This window comes from Trachurus japonicus, chromosome 8 (genome assembly GCF_045865225.1).
Source record: "Trachurus japonicus isolate A0001 chromosome 8, Traja_1.0".
NCBI classification, from domain to species: Eukaryota; Metazoa; Chordata; class Actinopteri; order Carangiformes; family Carangidae; genus Trachurus; species Trachurus japonicus.
Genome location: NC_140914.1, coordinates 10,769,965 through 10,791,148, shown reverse-complemented (window position 1 = coordinate 10,791,148; position 21,184 = coordinate 10,769,965). Strand labels below are relative to the sequence as shown.

Genomic DNA, 21,184 nt, shown 5'->3' with positions numbered 1-21,184 from the left:
GCACACTGTCTTTCATATCTACAGAAGAACCATGTGAACAGGCACCTATATGGTAAAGGAAATACCACTTCCTGATTGCACAACATTATACAAGTTGTTTTCATCACAGTATATCTCTGTCCACAGAACCACAGAAGGAAGAACTGACTTGATAAATGACGCACAAGTGGGAGCTTATTACGTAAGACGCAGGTTATAGTCTGCACAGACACAAGGGGGGGCAGGAATCAAAAATTGACTTTATCTAGAAAATTAACCATAATACTAAAAACGACTGAAATCAAGCTATTTAGCCAATTTAACTAGCCCAAAAAAGCAGACAGCGCTACAGTGTGAAAAATTCTTTATTAGGTTTTGCATTTGTTTATACAAAATTAAATGCAAAGTTAACATTAACTCGAGAAATGTACAGAAACATATGAACGCCAGTAATCACCCTCCCTTACAGCAATTCTTAATACTTACTGTGATATATGCAAATCCTTATTTCTTCTATAGACAAATACAGACATGGAGTGGTTGACTGCTCAGGCCATCACCTTTTCCCATGAATTTCAACTTATCGACCACAAAATGAAGACACACCAACCAGTTGAGATAATTATGATGGTAATGTTACGTAATGAGAGGATGCAATGTGCTTTTATCAAAAAGAAGCCTGTAAATACAAATATGCAAATGGAGACAGCAGGCATCGCACAGCTGGAAACACATTACTGACCACCCTGTAGTATATGGTTGCCAAAGTGAAAAGGTGGTGGGTGATATAAAGACAAGCAGCTCTTCAATGGACTGATCAGCAAATCTGAGCCAGGGAGAAGTTTATACCCGGCTGCCAGTCGAACGGTTTGCGAATCGCCTCCAGCTTTTCAATGAGGGATTTGAATGACGGCCGCTCTGAGGGGTCTGTAGCCCAACACTGGTCCATCACCATTTTCACCTGTTGGTTAAAAAAATGAAGTAATTATGAAAAATACCAAGCTATTCGTCATGCCAACAAACTATCAATTTTTGTTTAATTTAATTAGCGCTACCTCATGTGGGCAATCTTTGGGACAAGGCAACCGCAGCTGCTTCTCCAGCAGTTTAATGAGAACCATCACAGTCATCTGTCCATGGGTTGGTTCCATCATCTCAGAGTATTTCTACAAAAAACACAAAAGTTTGCATTTAACACACACATGTTCTGAAACTACTAGACCAATCACAAGAAGATAAAGACAGGTTTAAACTCATTTCAGGAGATGACGTACTGATGGCGGGCTGTTGCGGTGTTCGCAGCGGGTGAAGATCTCGTACAATGTGACACCGAAGGACCAAATGTCGGACGAGAAGGAAAATTTACTCTCCTTCAGACACTCGATGGCATACCTGGACAGTGCAAAAAAATGGAGTTTAGTGGCTAAAGCCATCACTGAGATCAGTAAAAAACATTGTTAATGGGATAGTTCAACGTTCAACAAATTGGCCCAGTGCCATAATCCCTATAGTTTTATGAGTAGGTTTGTTACCTTTAATTGTTGGTGCAAGCCATTTTTAGAACGGCGGAGCAAAGCCGTGAGCTGCTCGGAGCTACACTATGGAGGCTAATGGGATTTCTTGGTTTCCCCCATCAAATACACAATCCAACAACCTGCACATTCACCACGCTATGAGATAAGTTGTTTTCGAGGCAAATGTAGAGACTGCTCGCAGAAAAACTGCCTCTGACGGGAACGCGCATCAGCGGTTTTGTATGAATTTACCTCTAAAACAACTCTATCTCGTAACGTTCTGTTATTATCTCATAGCGTGGTGAATGTGCAGGTCACAACTTGTCCACCACAACGTTTTGGAGTTGTTGGATTGCGTATTTGATGAGTTTGATGACGGAAACCAAGAAATCCCATGAGCCTCCGTAGCGTAGCTCTGAGCAGCTCGCGGCTCTGCTCCGCCGTTCTAAAAATAGCTTGCACGGACAATTAAAGGTAATGAACCTACTGCTATGACTATAGGTATTGTGGCAATAGGCGAATTTGCCAAAATGTTGAAATATCCCTTTAAGCCCTGCATAGACTCACCAGAACACTGGGCTGTCTCCATCTTCGCGTACACGGTAGTAGATTGCGCCATCAGGGATGTATTTCGTCAGGCCGAAGTCTCCAATCTTCACCAGGCCTTTGTTTTCCACCAGGACGTTGCGGGCAGCCAGGTCTCGATGGATGTACCGCTTTGAGTGCAAGTAATCCATTCCCTTTACGAAACAGAAGGAAACGACAGGCTAAAAAAGATGCACATGCTACAAACATGTGACATTTTGAATGAATGGAAAACCAGAGCTTCTTCTGGAGGACGGAGAACACAACCTGACATCTATCTGTGACATCTTTGCAGTTTGCACACAGTACTGATGATGTTATAACGTTTTAGAGGAAAATGCAGACGGTGAACACAAACTACCAAAACGACATGAACTTGCCTCGCAGATCTGCTGAGCAAACATCAGGCACTGGGGGACGCCCAGTTTACGCTTGGACAGGTAATCTCGCAGACACCCCAGAGGAAGGTACTCCATTATTAGCTGCACCACTTGTCCTCCTGTGAACGGACACCACAACACCACGTTTATCCTGCTATTTCCATTATAATTCAAAGGAAAAAGAACGAGCTGCAGACCGTCTAGGCTCCGAAGAAGCTGTAGTGCTCGGCATGCTGCGTGTTGAAAGCTCAAAATATTGAATATCTTATGGAAACAGGGGACCAAAAATCAATTCCCTTCAAGACAAGTTAAAAAGAAAGCAACCGAGCGCTGCTTTGCACACGCAGGCGCTGTGTGTGTTGATGTGTAATTCAATAAAGACATCTGTAGCACACACAGAAGACAGACTGGAAACTCACCCAGCTCCGTGCAGCAGCCCTTGTACTTGACAATGTTTCTGTGATAAAGAGACTTCAGGATCTCAATCTCTTTTATCCAGCCGTCGGGCACAAAGCCGTTCTCTTGTTTCAAAGACTTCACCGCTACGTGCTCTCCGGTCCCATCGTTGGCTGGGTCATACAGGTAGAGAGTCACCTTTCCAAAGTGGCCCTGGGGACGGAGCAGTGAGATGTGGAACTGGATTACTCTTCAACATACAGAAGCTGTGATTATGTTCGATGACTCCACCACTCATGTTCATCGCAGAATCACATCAAATATCAACCATTTGTGAGAAACTTTGTTCCTAGTGACCTTCAATTTTGAGCTGTGATGACCAAAATCTTGAATGAATGAATGTTTGTGCTACATTTGATGAGACTCGAGTTGTAGCAGCCACATTTAAGTTTCCTTAATTCATTTAAGTCCGTGGAGGAATGTTTTGATTATGAGTTTGTTGATTAACTTGTGCATGTCATGTGTGCGCTCCTCCCTCCTCGGGTGACGAGGGCAGGACCGACCGAGGTTTTAAATTGGATGGGGGATGGCAGGAACAGTGGCGAAACTGTCATTGACCACAGTCAGGCTCAGCACAGCTTTTGTATTGTTGCTTTCGTATTTTATTGTTTTATTTTTGCAATAAACAAAGTCATCATCCCATATTACTCTCTTGACCTTCCTTTTGTTTTACGTATGCGCTCCTGCATGTCAAGCACTTTGTCCTTTCAAAAGCAGCAAATAGTGGCAATAGGAGCAGGAAAAAATATGTTTTTTTTTTGCTGCTACAGGAGTTATGGAGATGTTGTGTTCACAGGTATAACAAGACTCACCTCTCCTAGGTCCCGAATCTCTCTCAAGTAGCGTTTATGAAAGATGCTGGGGTCTGGCTCGGGGAGAGTCTCACTGGGAGATATATCGGGATCTGTTTGCATGGTGGGGAAAAGAAAAAGAAAAATAAGACACTAATAATATAACACATGGTAATGCACTGAACAGGTTGAAAGAGAGTGCAAGAAAAACTCACTCTTGATCATGATCTCTGTGAGCTTTCTGAGCACTTTGAGGAACGAAGGCCTCTCCACCGGCTCGTAGGTCAAACACATGCTGATGAAGCTGGCCAGTTCCTGGGAGGACGGTTCACCCAGGCGGCCCTTCTGCTGATAGAAGCGCTCTTTCTGTTTGGGGGTTGGTTATAGATCGTTATAGATTATATATATAAGCTATAGATATTTTTGGAAAACGGGCAGGTGAAACTTGTGGCTGTCGAAGCTGCCGTGTATGAGCTCACCTTAGACAACTCACAGCCGCTCATGGGAACCTCGCCGTTGTTGCAGATTTCCAGCAGCGTGACACCAAAGCTCCACTGGTCGGCAGTGTTGCTGACGGGCGCGGTGCTGTCGATATACTCAGGTGCGATCCACGGGATTCGCTCAAGACGCTCTGCAAGTTACACGTTAAGTTACACGCGTTAACAAACACTTTACAAGAGCTACGAACAACTTATTCTTGTGCCATTTTTACATTAAGAAACCATAATTCAATAAAAAACATTATTTTTCTATCTCAGAAGAGTCTACAAAGATGCACAGGAAATGGTGCTGTATGATATTGCACAACACAAACTCAGAAGCAACACATATGAGCTTGTCAAAGACACGTTACTTCATCTTGGACAACTGTAAGCGACAAATATGACATAGTATATGGTGAAGCTGTAGCGCAACAGGATATGGGTCACAGGAAATGGTCGGTTTCCTGAGTCTGGTTTGAATGAGGCTTAACAGTGAACAAAAACCCGAAGCTGATCGAGTTTGGGGAGACTCCTCTGGTAAAGTGGGGGAGCATTTTGTGTAAAGCAGGAGTGGCTGGTACCGGTACCGACCTTCCCGTGAGAGGTAACTCAGGCCGATTCCCGGGTCGCTGAGCTTGATGAAGGGAGTCGTATCGTGCTCCAGACCTTTTCTTGCCACCAGGATGTTTTTGGCGCAGACATTTCCGTGAACCAGTCCCTTGTTCTCCTGCATAAATCAAAATGGCACTGATGTTACCACTTGGGATGGAGAGCATTATCAATGTTTAAATACGAAATGTCAGAAGTATGAGTCATTTTTGAGAAAAAAAAAAAGAAAGGAAAAAAAGGACCTAACATGCAGCTTTTATCTCAAAGCTTGGTCTGATTGTAAGATTAGTTCGCTTCCTGAGTGCAGACAAACTTGAACTTCAAAACTCAAACTTGTTGTCCAGTGAAAATATTCAACACACTTTTATGCGGAGGGAAACTGCACAACCCTTCGTATTAGTACTTCACATTATGACCCCTAAGCTGCACGGTCACTGAAGTGAGCTGGACTGAATTTATAACTAGTGGTGGCACATAAAATAAAACATAATACAGTGTTTGAACTCACAAGATAGCTCAGAGCTGTGGCAAGTTGTCTTGCAACAATAAATTTCCACTTAGGAGTCACCGATGCCTTTTCTTTGCGAAGGAAAACATCCAAAGGCCCAAACTCCACGTATTCTTCCACCATGATGTCTGCAAAAGTGGAAACACAACAGACAGGTCAAGTCTCTGCTGGAGCCGTAGGCAAAATGTTAACAAGTGGCATGTCTCTTTAATAAAAACAGAACAGGCTGACAGCTGTTTTGCATTTACTTCGTAGCTGACTTGGTAGTGTTGATTGTATACATTTGAATATAAACACTGGGCCACACTATGAGAGACGCAAAAAGCTGCAAAACAAGGAAGTCGCGTCTCTGAAAAGTGGAAGTGAGTTTTAGGAGGTCAGCTTTGTTATGTCACTTACTTTCGGATCCTTTGACAGACACACCGTGTACGAACACCAGGTGGCTGTGGGAAACCTGGCTCATGATGCTTGCAGTTTCAAAAAACGGCTAGGAGAGATTGAAGGAGGAGGAATGTTAATATTATGCGTTTGACTTGGATACACACTAGATCACTATTTGTTTTATTCATTCCAAAATCTTACAAGTGCCATGTCTTTGTGGTTTTGGTCCAGAATCTTGAGAACCACCCGCATGCCCTTGCTGTTTGAGTTGTTGTTGAACTCGTCGTCATCGTCTGCGTTTCCCCGTCCCTGCGGCCGACAGCGTCCCAAGTAGATGTTCGTTCTGGTCCCTCTGCCCAGATGCTGCTCCTGTTCAGAAAAACACAACGAACAAACCCAACTTGGTCAGTTAAATGAGCTTTGTCAGGTGAGACGGCGACTCTCTCACATTGACTTTGTTTGGGGTGTCATCATCACCTGCACGATGTCCCGGTCCTTGATCTGGTGGAAGCGTAGCTGGGTCATATTCACGGAAATCAACTCGTTGACGGGGTGATCCATCCCTTTCCTCATCACCAGGAGGTTGGACTGCTCTAAAAAAAAAAGATAAAGCTCTGTTAAAGCTCAAAAATACCTCTTATATTCAAGATGCAGGAGATGCCCAATAACTACAAACCTCCTTGTCTTGGAAAGCAGCATTTTTTGAGGGTGAAGTTGTCCGACCCGGACTTGAGCACAAAGGTCTTGAGGCTGTCCGTCAGCTCCTTGACGCTGGAGAATTCCCGGTCCCATCCCTCCAGACAGAAAGCTGAACCCTTGAACTGAATCCGAAACTGCTTGTGGCTCTGCATCGACTCGTTCTGTGAGCACAGCAGGATTCGGCATAAATTTTTTTAAAGGGATAGTTCAACATTTTGGCAAATTGGCCCATTGCCATAATCCCTATAGTTATAGCAGTAGGTTTATTCCCTATAATTGTTGGTGTAAGATATTTTTAGAACGGCGGAGCAGAGCCGTGAGCTGCTCAGAGCTACGCTACAGAGGCTAATGGGATTTCTTGGTTTCTCTCATCAAACTCATCAAATACACAATCCAACAACTCCAAAACGCTCTTGTGGACAAGTTGTGACCTGCACATTCACCACGCTATGAGATAATAACGTAACGCTACGAGACTACGAGTTGTTTTTGAGGCAAATGCAGAAACTGCTTGCCGAAAAACGCGCATCAGCGGTTTTGCATGAATTTACCTCGAAGACAACTCTGTCGTAACCTTATGTTATTATCTCATAGCATGGTGAATGTGCAGGTCACAACTTGTCCACCAGAGCGTTTTGGAGTTGTTGGATTGGTTATTTGATGAGTTTGATGGGGGAAACCAAGAAATCCCATTAGCCTCCGTAGCGTAGCTCTGAGCAGCTCGCGGCTCTGCTCCGCCGTTCTAAAAATAGCTTGCACCGACAATTAAAGGTAACGAACCTACTGCTATGACTTTAGGGATTATGGCAATGGGCCAATTTGCCAAAAATGTTGAACTATCCCTTTAAATATGACTGCACTGAAGAAGAGTGGGCGTTGACTTACCTTATTTGTGTTGAGCACCGCTAGGATGATGCGGTGGTAGTCCAGAACACTCCAACGTACGAGGAAAGCTCCCTCCTCTGCTGCCTCCTTTTTCAGCTTCAGCAGCACAAAATCATCACTGGAAACAAACCAGAGTTGTGATATAACGCCCTGTGTCTCTTTATAGCCTGCTGCTTGTGTCTGTATGTGCATGTGTAAGAGGGGAAAAAAAAAAAAAAACACTCACTGCATAGGCCCATGCAGTCCATTTGCTTCACTCAGCACAACCCTTGGGGGAGCCACTTCATGACAAAGATAGTGGTGGGCGTCTGCAGTCAGCCGATAGTATCCATCCAGGAGGGAGATGAAGGAACGGGCCTCCTGGCTGGAGTTCATCTGAACCTCCTACATACACATACACAGAAACACCACTAGCTTACAATCAGAGCTCCCACCTACAGACACATACAAATTCAAAACATAATATCATGCCTGAAGTGAACCAAAAAGCCAAAGCACTTTTTAGTCACACACACATATAGAAGTGCAGAATATAAGCGAATCTCGACGCATCCGTGCTTACTGTACTGTACGACGGTATATACGTGCACTTAAAACCCAGCAGAGTGACTAATATATACAGTACATCAATCGGAGCAGTGCATCGCAACCGCATTTACCAATCATATAAATGCACCGGGGCTTTTTACGCAATGGGGTAAACAAGTGCTCTCACCATGCAGCGGTTGTCCTGAGTGCTAATGCACACATTAGCTCCGCTGATGGCGATGTGAGTTATTTCAGGGAAATCACAGAAGGAGGTCCATTCGTTGGGAGTGTTTGCATTCGTATGGTCCGACTGCTGCTTTGTTTTGCTCATGTAGTCATTCCTGAGGTAGGAGTTTTCCTGCGCCTGGTGGAAAAGAGACGGAGCGGACAGGTTGACAAAATCCGAAAACACAGATGGATGGATGGATGGATGGATGGATGGATGATCCAAAGGGAAATGTGCAAGGGAGATAAATAGGATACAAAGAGGAAGTATATGATAAAATGTATCCTACAATGTCTAAAACAACAGAATATACACTACAAGTGCAAAGGGAGCAACCAAGACATAGGTTAAATACTGTGCTACATAATTTAAAATGATATAATACTAATGCAAAATGCAAAGGGGAACATAATTTTAAAAGTGCGGATCAAACAAGGAGATTTGTGTGTTCAGAGTAGACAAACCTTCTGACGAGCTCTGTGTCCAGACACCTTCCTCCACCGAATCCCTTTGGTGCCAGACACGAATATTTCGTGCGTGGCGGGAGCTGCGAAGTTGTCCTTTGCGGCTCCCTGCGCATTGGTGGAGCTGGAGTAAGAGCTGCCTCCGTCGCCGTCCGTCCGCACCTCCAGGTGGGGGACGGGGAACATCTCCGTGCCGAAACACGGCGCCAGGTGCTCGAGAGTGGAGATGTATTTGTACATGATCTCGTGCGCGCCCAGCCGGCCCTTATCCACCGTGTGCTGCTGGAAGGTCCGCACAAACTCCGCAAACACCCTGTGGATCCTGAATTTCGTCAGGACGTTGTTTTTGGAAATGTGCTTGGCGAAAGACCTTGGAATACAGTGGAGGAAGCTGGAATAAAACCAAAGAAATATGATGATGTTGCTGTGAATCCAGTGATAACGATCTAGATTTCACACAACACGCAATGCGAGAGATGTATAATCTGGTCCGTGCATGTCCAGGCAGTTCATGTTTTGAGTTTTAAATCAGTGTGTATTTCAAAATACAAGATGAAACAACGCTGTGGCCAAGAAAAATAACACACCTGCTGTCCCAGTCCCCTCTCAGATTCACTTCCCCTGAACATTAGCGGATTATTGCGTCATCTGTGATACTCAAGTATCATCGTCCCACCATCTAAAAGGGATTGTTCCTACTCCTCTCCTTTTAATTAGGCTATTCATTCACACTACACAACTAAATAATAAAATAAAATAACTAACTAAACTAAAAATAACTAAATAAAATAAAATGATAAAAAGGGACTTTGCAAACACCAAAATGTAATGGTGTTTTTCTTTTAGTTTCTTGATTGTGACAATAGAAATAGAAATGTTGCTCTATTGTCCATTATTTTCTCATGTTTTTGAATTCTGTTTTAAAGCTTAAAAAACAACAAACTGCCTGTACATACAGATCATCAAAACACAATGGACCATTTCACACATTTGTTGGCAGATTGACAGATTTGACACGCTTAATAAAATCATAATGACCATTCGACTACTGTACAGAGGATTAAAATGTGGTTTAACAGGTAAAACAGGACATGGCTTCACCACCTGCTATACAGTAGCTGCCTCATCCATGTATTTACCTGATTTTCTCTGCTGCTTCCCGTAAGGTGCAGCCGGTTTGCAAAGCGTGGTGTGAGAGGTGAAGCACAGCCATCCCCAAGCTCTCGTTTTTGAAGCGGTTTAGCTCGTCCTCTGACTGAATGGCTTCCATCTGCACTACCTCGTTCACAAACTCATATTTAGCCTTAGGGCAGAAACGAGAGGCAAGGAGGAAGTTAGGCAGCGTTAATGTATTGCGCAGCAGCACTAACACAGTTATATATACAGTATGTGTTTGACAGGTAGAGCAAGAAAAAGAAAATATAGGGTTCAGTGCCGACCTGAGAGAATAAATACTCCAAGGAAGTGATTTCGAGCAGAAGGGAACTCCCCTGATCGGTGCCAGATTTGAGCCGATATCGAGACACAGTCGGCTCCTTATCATTTAATCCGTGCCAGTTGTAAAAGTAAAACCTAGGTTCAAAGAAACACAAAACAGTCATTGATGGTGAATACAACCACCTGCATTCCCTTTATTATTATAGGCTACATTATAAACAAACATGTACCGACCTCATACAGTAGTGAAGAACCAGGCCGGGGCTCTCCTTTGGACTGAAAACATGGTTTGGACTGTACCAGCAGCCTGACAGTGGATTGTACAGAGCAAACAACACATGGCACAGCGGTGCTATCCCTGTGGAAAAAAGAAAACACAGAGGATAAACACACAACCCAACCCCCCCCTAGGGCCAGTAACACTGAGCATGACACAGAAAACATGCTTTCATTTTTCTTTTTGGTCAGTTGAAGGTGTCGCTGCTGGGCTGACTCACCCACGGCCTCGGCAGCGGAGATGCACAGGTCCTCGGCTGTGACCTCTCCGCTCGAGTGGGACAAGTATCTCTCCCCATCCTTAGTCCAGAAGAGGAAAACGTGGATGCCTTGGCCCTGGGGGGGCTCTGTCTTCCCCGGGGCGCCCCCTGCCCTTAAACGCTTGGGCCACCAGTTTCCAGACATGGTGGTGAAAAGGCAACTCACTGACACACACACACACACATATTACACATACACACACATACACAAGAGAGGAAGAGAAACGTCAATCACAGTGTTTTCACTCCCAGATGTTTCACCCAGTCATAATATCACGTACGCATTAAGGCCTGCGTAAACACAACCAACCAGCAATTCAGAGCTACACCTTCACAGTTCAATCACCCTCTCATAACATAGGCTATTCGCTATTTCACACCACTTTTCCACCACCATTATTTCACAAAACAGAATCAGCAGATTCACAAAACGTAATATTAACTTTAAAAACATGACGTCAGAACCGTCGGGTCAATTTGTCACAGAGGCCTTCCGGGGATTACACCTTGTCTAAGTTATTGTTTACATCACATGCTGATGCTGAACAACGATTATCTATACAAATATATATTTTTTATAATTTTATTATTATTCTACAGACTATAGGCTAAGTAAATAACACACTGCGTCACAGAGCAGCTCAAAAAAAAACTTGAGTCCTCACATGTTTTATAACCTGGCTACGACAACACAAGACAAGGAAACATAGAGGATTTAACAACATTGAGCGCACGTCCGTGAACTCAGCAGCAGCGTGTAGTATTAAAAAGCAGTATCTATCTTACCATTTAAAGGCGGTCCACTTCCACTGAGAGGTGTGTTACATAAAAACAACTCGTCTCGGTTGGATGCGGCGACGGTCGGGGTTCATATTATTCTGTTGAGCGTGTTTCCCCGCGTCGCCCACTCTCCGTGCTTCTCGTGAAGAGTGTGACAGCGGCTCCTTCCCGAAACCAGCGAGGCCACGCCCTCCGGCCGCCGTGCGGAAGCGCGTACACGCACGGCACGTACACGCGCTGACCCTTACAAAATAAAAGCCACTCTTGAGAATAAAAGAGGGCTGTTAAGAGTGAGGTATAATAATTTGGGGTAAATAATACCATATCTACTCTTGCAAATGGAAAAATAAGTCTCTCTCTCTCGATAGTGTGATTTAAAAACGAGTTGAATAAACACTTCAGTTCAGTTATTGACGAATGAACATGAGAAAATGTATAAAATGGTGGAAACTGCAATGCAATATGTTGAACCTTGAAGAGTCTCAATGAGATAAAGTGCCTTGAAATCCAAATAAATGTATTAATTTATTTATTATGCAAAGCCTTGAAAGTTTGTATTTATGAATGTTGATGCAAAAAAAGAGAGAGAAAATAATGTAATTATGTTCCTATTGAGAGCCTATGTAAATTTACAATAAAGTTTGCGGGGAAAAAAGAGAATAAAAGAGGGCAATATTTTTAATCTTCACCTTTTTTTTTGTAAAGTTGGCATTTCAACTAATTATCACAGAAAACATTGCATAAGGTCTAATAATTAAATCATCATTAGGCCTATAAAAGACATATTTTCATTATCAATATTTCCGGTTTCTGAGGCTATTTTGATTGATTAATGTGTAAAATATAGAATAAACACTACAATGAGCACTTTTGGCACTTTTATCACCATGTTTATAGTCTGCTCGTAGCCTATGCGTTGGTTTGTGTTACATTTAACTGTGTTTTGTTCTTTTTATACACATGGTTTTCCAAAAGGACATCACCTGACTGCAAAACAACCTACAGATACAATAAAGTAACCTAAACCTGAACCTGAATCTTAACCTGAACCTGTTAGTCAAGTTGTAAATCTTTTTTGCTGTTTGCTCAACTGTCAACAACTGTCTCACTGTGTAATTTGATAGTTACAGGTGATATCTAAATCCACTTTAAATGTCAACCTGCACCCTTTGCACAATGAGGTTTGGATAGAGGTTTTAAGTCAAAAGCTGTAAATTATAGCACAATAAAACAGCTTTATTCAAGGTGCCACTACACTGATAAACAAGCTTTAAAAACTGCAAATTTGCACAAGATCTTCTTGAGGCCTAATTTATTCATATTTCTTATTGTTTTATTTTTGGGGTTGGCTATTAAGATATTTTTATGGGATTTATTATTTACTTAAAATTTCTATCGACGTCACAGCACTTTTATTGTTTTATGTTTATTATCATGTTTATTTCTCTATGCTGTGCATGGTGTCTGAGACCAGTAAGTAATCTAAACCTAAAAAGTTTCCATGAAATATTGTCTTGTTTAAGATGAAGGTGGCCTTCCTATAGCTCTCGTTCTCAATGTGAGATTGTTGCCATTATCACAAGGACAGAGTGGTGTTTTATCTTTGCACCTCTTGGATAAATGCATTGGATTTCAGCAACAACAACATTGCATTGCATTGTATATAATTAAATGTCTCTAGTGTTTAATAATCAACCATTTCCAGTTATGCAAGAGACATAATTTCATAAATATCTTTCCAACCAAATCAATACAATCCAGTACCATCACTAATTCCAGCAACACTACAGTACCAATGATAAAGAGAAACACTAGTTTAGCAGTTCTGGACTGCTATACAAGAAAAGAGTCAATTTCATCGGTCATATAAAAGCCTAGCAAACACTGCCACCACATTGTCACTCCCAATTTTATAACACTTAATTTCCAAATCACAGTCAACAACAATAATTCATGCCTGTATTTTAAAATAACGGATCCCATCACCGACACAGGATGAGAGGTCAGTGAGACCAAATAGAAACACCCCCACAGTCCCACTTGTGATAAGAGAGGTTCATTCAGTCTTCATGACGTGCATGGGACTCTGTTCATCACTAAATGTCATGATTTTATTCCAATAGTAGTTTTTTCTAGCGTTTGATGCTTTGTGCCAATCATTATCTATTCCACTGTGCAAATGCATGTCAGAGACCTCGCGCTCACTGAATACAGCGGCTCTTTCTAAACATCCTCCGCCACCTTTAAAAATTCAATGGGCTTTCTTTTTTTTATTCTGCCCTTTATCAGACTAAAAGGGGGGTTCAGCTGTGCGGTATCATTTAGTTAGTTCGCAGTGAAAGGTATCCGTGGTAACACAAGGTGCTTCCAGTCCCTCTGATTGTGACAGCTGAGTACGGACTAATGGCTTTTGAAAGAAAGAAAGTAAAAAATTAAAAAAAAACTCATCACCTCTTATATCAAGTTTCCATCACATTCCACTTTAACCTTCAAAATAAAAGCATTGAAAGCTAAAGCATCAAATCCAACCACATCTATCCAGCACTTTTAACCTGTCACATAAATGAACAGAGGCCCATGACAGCGATCATCCTGGCGACGTTTATGGTCCCTTTTATCCATTTAATTGGAATCCTAATTTGGCCAAGATGGGAACAACTGGGGTCCATGTACGCCATCAATCACCCTCCAAGCCGTACAAGGACCCACTTAGGTCTCGTATCCATTTTGTACTAATGGTTGGGCCGTATCAAACTACAGTATGAGTGCAGCCAGTGTGAGCAATCATCCCTAGACCTGATATTGACTGCTTTGTGTGCTTATATTGATCATTTTCTCATGATGTAGTTATAAAATGTCATGGTCATGGCATATCTATTGATTTACCTTCTGTGGCTTAGTCTCTATGTAAAGAAAATGTCACTTTATGATTTGAAAAGCATGTCACGCACATCCGGAGTCTGCAGACATAACCACAACACCTTGGTCTTGTGTAGATGGATATAATTCAACCTTTACTTCAGCAATTTCTTTAGAAAAATTCAAATAAGTGTTCCAATTGTTTACTCATACCCTGAAAGTCAAAGAAATCTTAAATTTGTAAATGAGAAAAAACAAACAAAACAGAAAAAAGCAGGTATGTGTACACATACGTACACACACCCACACAAATAAACAGCGGTGTATACAAATAAATGCAAGAATACAACTTTTGGGATATCCAAACAAATAAAAGACCTAAACACAACCAGCAGTTTATTTTCCAAGCAGGAGATATTGATGCAATGTCGTGTAGCTCAGCAATCACTAATCCCATAGGTCTCAGCTAAAAGTTTTCAGAGGAGTTATTTCATTGTTCCTTGATTGGCAAAAAACTAGTCATACACATAGTGGAGTTGCAATACAGTGGGTAAAGCACAAGCAACAATTCATGGGATCGTCATTGGTCATTCCTTCGGAGTTTCTTCCGGCTCCTGTTTCACCTCCTCGTAGGTCGCCTCTTCCTCTTTCTCATCCCCGTCGTCCACCTTCGAGTTGGGGACCCAGAGCCCCGACTCTATGCACCTCTTCATGTGAATCTTGGCCTCCTAAATCATGAAATAATCACATTCATTAACTGGCCGACGTGTGTTCATCAGACAATTATGCATTTAAAAGACTGAAAGGAAAAGGAAAACCTACCGTCGGGTCCATTTTGCTAATAACTTCTTGTAACATCTGGATGTCCTTCTCGTCAAAGCATTTCTGCATTTCCTGTAATTAAGAATATTGTGCATTAGGCATTTAAAGCTGAATACATTAAGTCAACATAAAACAATGCTGGAGCTTCTTGTAAACAGTATTGGGCATGTTATTTTAAAAAAAAAGTAATAAGGTATGGTTACTAGTTTCCTTCCCCAAAAAGTAACTATTGCGTTCCTTTTTTGTAATATAAAATGTTAAAATATGTCAAATTACTTGGACTTCTCTCCCTAACCCCCGTTTATCTGGAACTAACCAGCTCATTCAGTATTCCTCCACAACGCGCTGCATCACTCTGCGGGTTACGGAGCGCGTTAATGTCACGGTGCCGCAGAGACGAGAGCTGGGACACCGGGGCGGCAACCGAGTACTCACTCGTAACAACTCACAAGTCATGTAGTTAACTATCACAATTACTCTGGAGCTTTAAGCTTTTGTTATGGGTATAGGTCTGTCTGGGTAGTCTGTGTGTGTTTGCCCCGCCTTTGTCCCAGGTGAATCCCTCTGCATCATCATCCGGAAGCAGGAAGGCCTTAAAAGCCGCCAGGATGAGAGGTTCGGGGGCGCAGTCTGTCTGTGGCTGTCAGCCCCTCGCCTCGTGTATTCTTTGTTTCCGTTTGCCTGTTTGCCAATTATGTTGAGGCCTTAGTTTTGTACTTCTTCGTTTGGGAATTGGGCACTAGGTCTAGTCTTTTGTTCTTTTGTTTGGGGATCGTTCCCCCTCGTTTTTTCCTGTGATTTTCTTTTAGGTTATGGGTGGCGTCCTCTTTTTTTGTATTGATTTAGTATGTAGGTTCGATTGGAGTCTGCTAGCGACTTTGTTGATTTGACGCCACCCGCTGCCTTCCTATTGTGTTGTATCAAACATTCAGTTATTTTCATCATTCTTTAAATAAATCCATGAAGAGCTCTAACCTGCATCCTGGTTTCCTTTTTGTTACTTCCTTCTCACCCCTAGACAAAGTGGGTTGTAACACTTTTAATTACAGTAAAAATGTAGCATAGCCACGAGAAAATCCTGCTTAGTTCCTCTTTAAACGGGCGTATTATTTTCTGACGGGACTTCTTGAGTGAAGTAACGGCGCATTTTATTGTCAGTAATGGTAACTGTGTTGTAATTGGGGAAACAGTAACTTTTTTGTGAACGATGGGAACTCACCTGTGGCAGGGTCTCGTACACGTCAACAGGATCCAACCCCCCTGGTCCCAGGCGCTTCTGTCGTTCCTCTTCCTCGTACTCCTTCATGGCCTTTTCTATGCGGATCTTCGCCCTGCCGCGAACCCGCTCTTTAAATGACTCCAGCTCGTCATTGAAAGCTTCCTGGTACTGCTGATCTGCTGTCTGTGGCAGGACACATGCACACACACACACGCACAATAAGTATTTGGATGAATCAGGGTTTTCCCCACCACTGGAGCCTCCCCAGATCAGGAGTTTAACATGCTTTTCACTCAGAGGAGGAAGTGAATTTAACTCCTGTGGAAAAGTCCCTGCTCCTGTGGCAAGTGCTTTTCTGACTATTCAGAAAGTACTGGGGCACAGGGAAAAAAAAGGGAGAGGGAGGAACAGGACAAAGTGTTTGAGAGTGAGCTCCGGAGTAAATGAAAGAGAAAGCGTACACTATTAAAGAACAAAGCAAATGACAGAGAAGAAGTAAACAACCATGGAGACAGGTGCTCTAGGGCTTCACTCTCTCATTATCTTTCATTCATTACATCCAACTCAAACATTAGAGTCTCACAACAATAAACAGAGAGAACAAGATGACTCTGTTGTTATTTCCTCATGTGTGAAAATTGAAAATTGCATTTCAAACGCCGCTGTTGTTTTTAATCCATCGCTGAATAAACCTGGCTCATCTTCACAGTTCTTTTAGATGTGGAACAAGGGCTTCGGAGAGTTTACTTCCCCCCCGATTCCACTGTTCCTGGAACATTTTGGTCTACGAGGAGGCTGTAAATTATTTGATTAGATTTTTTTTTTTTAAGCATCCAAACAAAATACAAATAATCACCTTAATCTTGGCGAAGAATTGACGGAAGCACCCGCGTGGATCCACCTTGAGGCTCTTAGCCAACTCCAGGATGAACTGCATGACGATGGTCTGATGAGCCACCTGCTCCATCAGTGCATGTTTCTACAAGAGGGAAACATTGTTAGAATAGAATTCATATTTTAATCGACATCTAAGACACACACAGTCCATAAAGCTAGCTTCTGTATTCATGGGTTTGAGTCATGTGACGTTTTCGTTGTGTGCGCCATCTTGAGGACCGAGGCACAGTTACGATCACGGACTGTCTGGGCTACGATGAAGGATGTCTCAGTCTTTATTTCTCCATAACAACAGACTAACTCGACATTATCCCGCTTATTACACGGCTTATGAGTGAAATAATTAATTTCAGACGTAATGTTGATCAAAATACAACTTCTATCGATTTATAAATTGCATCATTTAGCAAATCTGCAAGTTCAGTCACTTCTCCGCTGTTTTGCTAACCCTCCTCCCGGTCGTGTGCGTTTGTTTTCAATGAAGCCTTTGATAATCAATCAGTGGATCGATGGATTATCATAAACATGTTACGATGTGTGTATTTGTGTAGTCGTATCCATCATAAACAAGAGATTATGGTTTACCGGACGCGTTTATGCCGCGGACTTGCGGTGCCACAGAGACGAGAGCTGTGACACCGGGTCCGAGCCGAGGCTCTGATCGCAGGTTTGGTTTTCAGTAGTGGTGTAGAAGGCAGAGAGCCTCCACTCTCCCACAAGTCATTTTTCTAACATCACAATTAGTCCCAAGCTGTTTAATGACAGTAAAAATGAAACCTAAGGTAAATATCCTGCATAGTTCTTCTGCTCTGTGCAACTCCGATCAGAGAGGCGTCTCTAGCAACAGTCTGTTATACAGAAATAAAAGACCGTAAAATGTAGAATCAGAGTGTAATTCGTTGATATGTAATCGAAATGCAGCATTCAAAAGAGCCATGTCATAAAAAATGTGAATCCACTCTTTTTGTGAGACTTTTAACGTCACAGCCCACGAGGCGACAGATGGGCGGCCTGTTGTAAGTCGGTCCTCAAGATGGCGCTGAAACAATGTGTGACATCACATGATATCTATGAATATTTGGGATGTGGGCGGCGGGCGCTCTTTAACAAAAAACACTGGCGACCAGAGGAACATTTCTTTTAGTGTTTACCTCCTCAACTTCGAGGTCAATGCACATGATGACCAGGTAGTTGGCCGTCTCTTCACACACGAGATGAGGGTTGTCGGAGAGATACTTCTGGCTGTCATCCCAACGTCGCAACATGCCTGTAGGAAAAGGACGTGATGTCAGACCACACCGTTACTAAAAACCTGTAAAACACAGTGAATAACAGTGGGTGATGAAGAGTGAGTGAATCCTTACCGAAATGTTTGATCTGCTTCTCATATTTCTCTACGAAGGTTTTATGCTTTTGCTCTTTCTCTTCCTCCGTCTCCTCAGCAGTTTCCGGTTTGACATTGACAATGCTCTGTGGATGACACACAGCAAAACAGAGTAATCAATACACAGCGTTTTCTCAGGTCTCTGCAGAGAAAAGTGCAAAAGAAGAAAAAACACAAGACGAGTCAAGGACATGTACATTATGAATCCAGACTTGGAGACAAATTCGATAATCTGAGAAAAATGAATATGGCTGCCAGAGACTAATTCAACTTAATAATAATTAACCTCAATCACATAAGACATTTACTTCTGAATAAAACTGAAAAACCACAATAATATGCAGTGGTACCATAGCTCCAAACACACTGGTTCCCATCACCTTCTGATCTGATTAGAGGCAGTAACTACAGCAATAAAATGTTTAAGGACATAGAGTGGTGTTCAAAGGTAAAATATTTGATGATACAGAGCCCAAGTCATGATAAAAGAAAACAAAAAAACAAACGCTTTAGAAAGAATTTTTATTGTATTTGTAGTGCAACTTGTAGTGTAGGCCTACATATGTTGTTTTTGCATCATAGACCATGAATAGAAATTCATAATTTTCCAATAATAATTAAATTTCATCAAGTGGGATCTTTTTAAAAACAGTTAATTCCATGACAAGAGTCGAACCAAGAGTTGTTGTATCCAGATTGACTATTGCATTGGTATTATGTTGAAATAGGGGCTTGGTGGGGGGCAATGCAAGTGTAAAATGTCATCATACCAATTCAAGAGCAGGCACTGAGTCATGTCTGACTCTCCTGAACTGAGAGGCTCTGAGCTGAGGTGACTAGAGACTAGTTATAAGACCCTCATAAATAATCTGCCTCACCTTGCTGAAACCATCCTTGCTGAGGGTGTCCACGTTCCACGGCATCTTCTTCTCATCCCGGTTGAAGTCGTCCACCTTCTTCTCCCACTCTCGCTCCTCTTTTTTCAGCTTCTTCTCCTCGGCCTGGGCTTTGCTCAGCTCTGCTTTGGCGTCGTCTGTTCCTGAAATGCTCAGCTCCTTTACTTTCTTTGTGGCCTCTGATAGTTTACGCCGGCAGTCACTGAGGGTCTTGCTTAGGTCTTCTCCTTTTTTCTGAAAGTCTTCCATCCGCTCCACCCGTGCCTAAAGAACAAATACCACATGATCAGACAAAACCACAAGGGCAAAAACCTCCACCATAGTCTTTTAAAGGGATAGTCCAACATTTTGGCAAATTCTCCTATTGTCATAATCCCTTTAGCCATAGCAGTAGGTTCATTATCTTTAATTATCGGTGCATGTTGTTTTGATTTCCGTGGGGCAGAGACACGAGCTGCTTAGTGAACACAATGGAGGTAAACGGTACAGGTCCTGTGTCCCTCAAAACTCATCAAATACACAATCCAATAACTCCAAAACGCTCTTGTGGACAAGTTGTGACCTGCACATTCATCACGCTATGAGATAATAATGTATAATTATGAGATGGAGTTGTTTTTGAGGCAAATGCGTAGCCAGAACTACTGCTGGGCGGAGTGATTTCAAAAGCACAAGTAGTTTTGAGTATCTGCTTCATGTGCCATGATGTTACATTATACATGATTATTTCATAGTGTGGTGAATGTGCAGGTCACAACTTGTCCATTAGAGCGTTTTGGAGTTGTTGGCTTGTGTATTTGATGAGTTTGATGAGGGACAAGGGGCCTGTACCATTCACCTCCATTGTGTTCACTGAGCAGCTCACGTCTCTGCCCTGCAGATCTCAAAACAACATGTACCAATAATTAGAGATAGTGAACCTACTGCTATGACTATAGGGATTATGACAACAGGCGAATTTGCCAAAAATGTTGAACTACCCCTTTAACAATTGGCTTCCTCAGATCTTGGGCTAATCAGGGATGTGTGTGTGTGTCATTTCTAGGCTACTACTAGACACTTGGTAATAATAAGTCGTGCAGCACCAAATGAGCAAAGACTACCTGCTAACAACTAGCCGGCTAACATGACTGTTCATCTTTCTTTCTTTCTTTTCTTTTTTACAAGTAAAATAACCCGTTTAAAAAGCAGGTGAGTCTCAAAGCTGGTACCTGGTGTCTCCATCTGAAGAGACTGGGTGTGTCGATGTTGGGATGGGTGTCGTCTTCATCGTCTGACACCTCGATGTGGTCCCACACGCTGTAGTCTATCCTGGACATGATGCCAGCAGCAGCAGCCGAACGTAAACAGCGTTAGCTTAGGGTTTTAGCTCGGCTAAGTTCGTGGGCTAAACGAAGCTCGCCCGAATATCGAGTCCAAAAGACATATAACAAAAGAAGGCTGCTCTCTTCAGAAATGTGTTAGTAGTAGTAGCTGTGCTCAGTCGGTGCAGCCGAGACCCGGACTCAGATAAAGGTAGCTAGCGTGGGCTAAAAGGGAGAGACTGCTGCTTCAGAGTTCTAGAAAGAATTGGTGCTGCATATTTCCGTTCGACGTCCGTGCGTCATTGCGTCACACGGACTCACGTCACCACGTAGATCGCAGAAAAAGCAGAGCGCCTCAAACTGGAGCAACGTAGGCCTACTTTTTGGTGTCAATGATGTCAAAAGTAAAATAAAAAAAACAAAACAAAAAAGAAAGAACTGTATGTCATAAATTTAATAATAATCTTAGGGAAATACCACCTAGGTACACAAAACTAAATTTAGTCACTCAACTCCCTTTTTTGTCTTTCCAAACGTAAACTGAACATTCAAAGCATCTGTGA

General features: G+C 42.5%; 2 protein-coding genes across 2 annotated transcripts; both read right to left on the bottom strand.

The window, feature by feature from the left end:
- Positions 1-334: 334 nt before the first annotated feature.
- On the bottom strand, positions 335-11,393 carry tyk2 (tyrosine kinase 2). Its single transcript, XM_085783721.1, has 24 exons — positions 11,247-11,393; positions 10,422-10,625; positions 10,159-10,282; positions 9,927-10,059; positions 9,627-9,790; positions 8,488-8,878; positions 7,985-8,161; positions 7,496-7,653; positions 7,270-7,387; positions 6,362-6,545; positions 6,163-6,278; positions 5,887-6,054; positions 5,704-5,791; positions 5,305-5,432; positions 4,779-4,914; positions 4,185-4,336; positions 3,921-4,071; positions 3,727-3,818; positions 2,878-3,067; positions 2,459-2,577; positions 2,061-2,233; positions 1,254-1,371; positions 1,035-1,145; positions 335-940 (listed from the first exon to the last, which is right to left on the bottom strand). Exons 2-24 carry the CDS (start codon positions 10,603-10,605, stop codon positions 797-799), a joined length of 3,519 nt encoding a protein of 1,172 aa, XP_085639847.1. The 5' UTR covers positions 10,606-10,625; positions 11,247-11,393; the 3' UTR covers positions 335-796.
- Positions 11,394-14,228: 2,835 nt separating this feature from the next.
- Positions 14,229-20,880, bottom strand: LOC146982656 (hsp90 co-chaperone Cdc37). Its single transcript, XM_085783720.1, has 8 exons — positions 20,529-20,880; positions 19,300-19,581; positions 18,402-18,507; positions 18,189-18,304; positions 16,997-17,119; positions 16,141-16,323; positions 14,922-14,993; positions 14,229-14,827 (listed from the first exon to the last, which is right to left on the bottom strand). Exons 1-8 carry the CDS (start codon positions 20,634-20,636, stop codon positions 14,687-14,689), a joined length of 1,131 nt encoding a protein of 376 aa, XP_085639846.1. The 5' UTR covers positions 20,637-20,880; the 3' UTR covers positions 14,229-14,686.
- Between the last annotated feature and the right edge of the window lie 304 nt (positions 20,881-21,184).

What these genes read in the sequence shown, in the direction of transcription:
- tyk2 (XM_085783721.1), bottom strand. Translation starts at nt 10,605, where the DNA reads ATGTCTGGAAACTGGTGGCCCAAGCGTTTAAGGGCAGGGGGCGCCCCG. An exon ending in CTCCGCTGCCGAGGCCGTGG is followed by an intron (nt 10,283 to 10,421) that starts GTGAGTCAGCCC and finishes TTTTTTCCACAG; the next exon opens with GGATAGCACCGCTGTGCCAT. An exon ending in ACCACAAAGACATGGCACTT is followed by an intron (nt 5,792 to 5,886) that starts GTAAGATTTTGG and finishes AATCTCTCCTAG; the next exon opens with CCGTTTTTTGAAACTGCAAG.
- LOC146982656 (XM_085783720.1), bottom strand. Translation starts at nt 20,636, where the DNA reads ATGTCCAGGATAGACTACAGCGTGTGGGACCACATCGAGGTGTCAGAC. An exon ending in TCTTCAGATGGAGACACCAG is followed by an intron (nt 19,582 to 20,528) that starts GTACCAGCTTTG and finishes TTTGTTCTTTAG; the next exon opens with GCACGGGTGGAGCGGATGGA. An exon ending in TGTACGAGACCCTGCCACAG is followed by an intron (nt 14,994 to 16,140) that starts GTGAGTTCCCAT and finishes TCTTAATTACAG; the next exon opens with GAAATGCAGAAATGCTTTGA.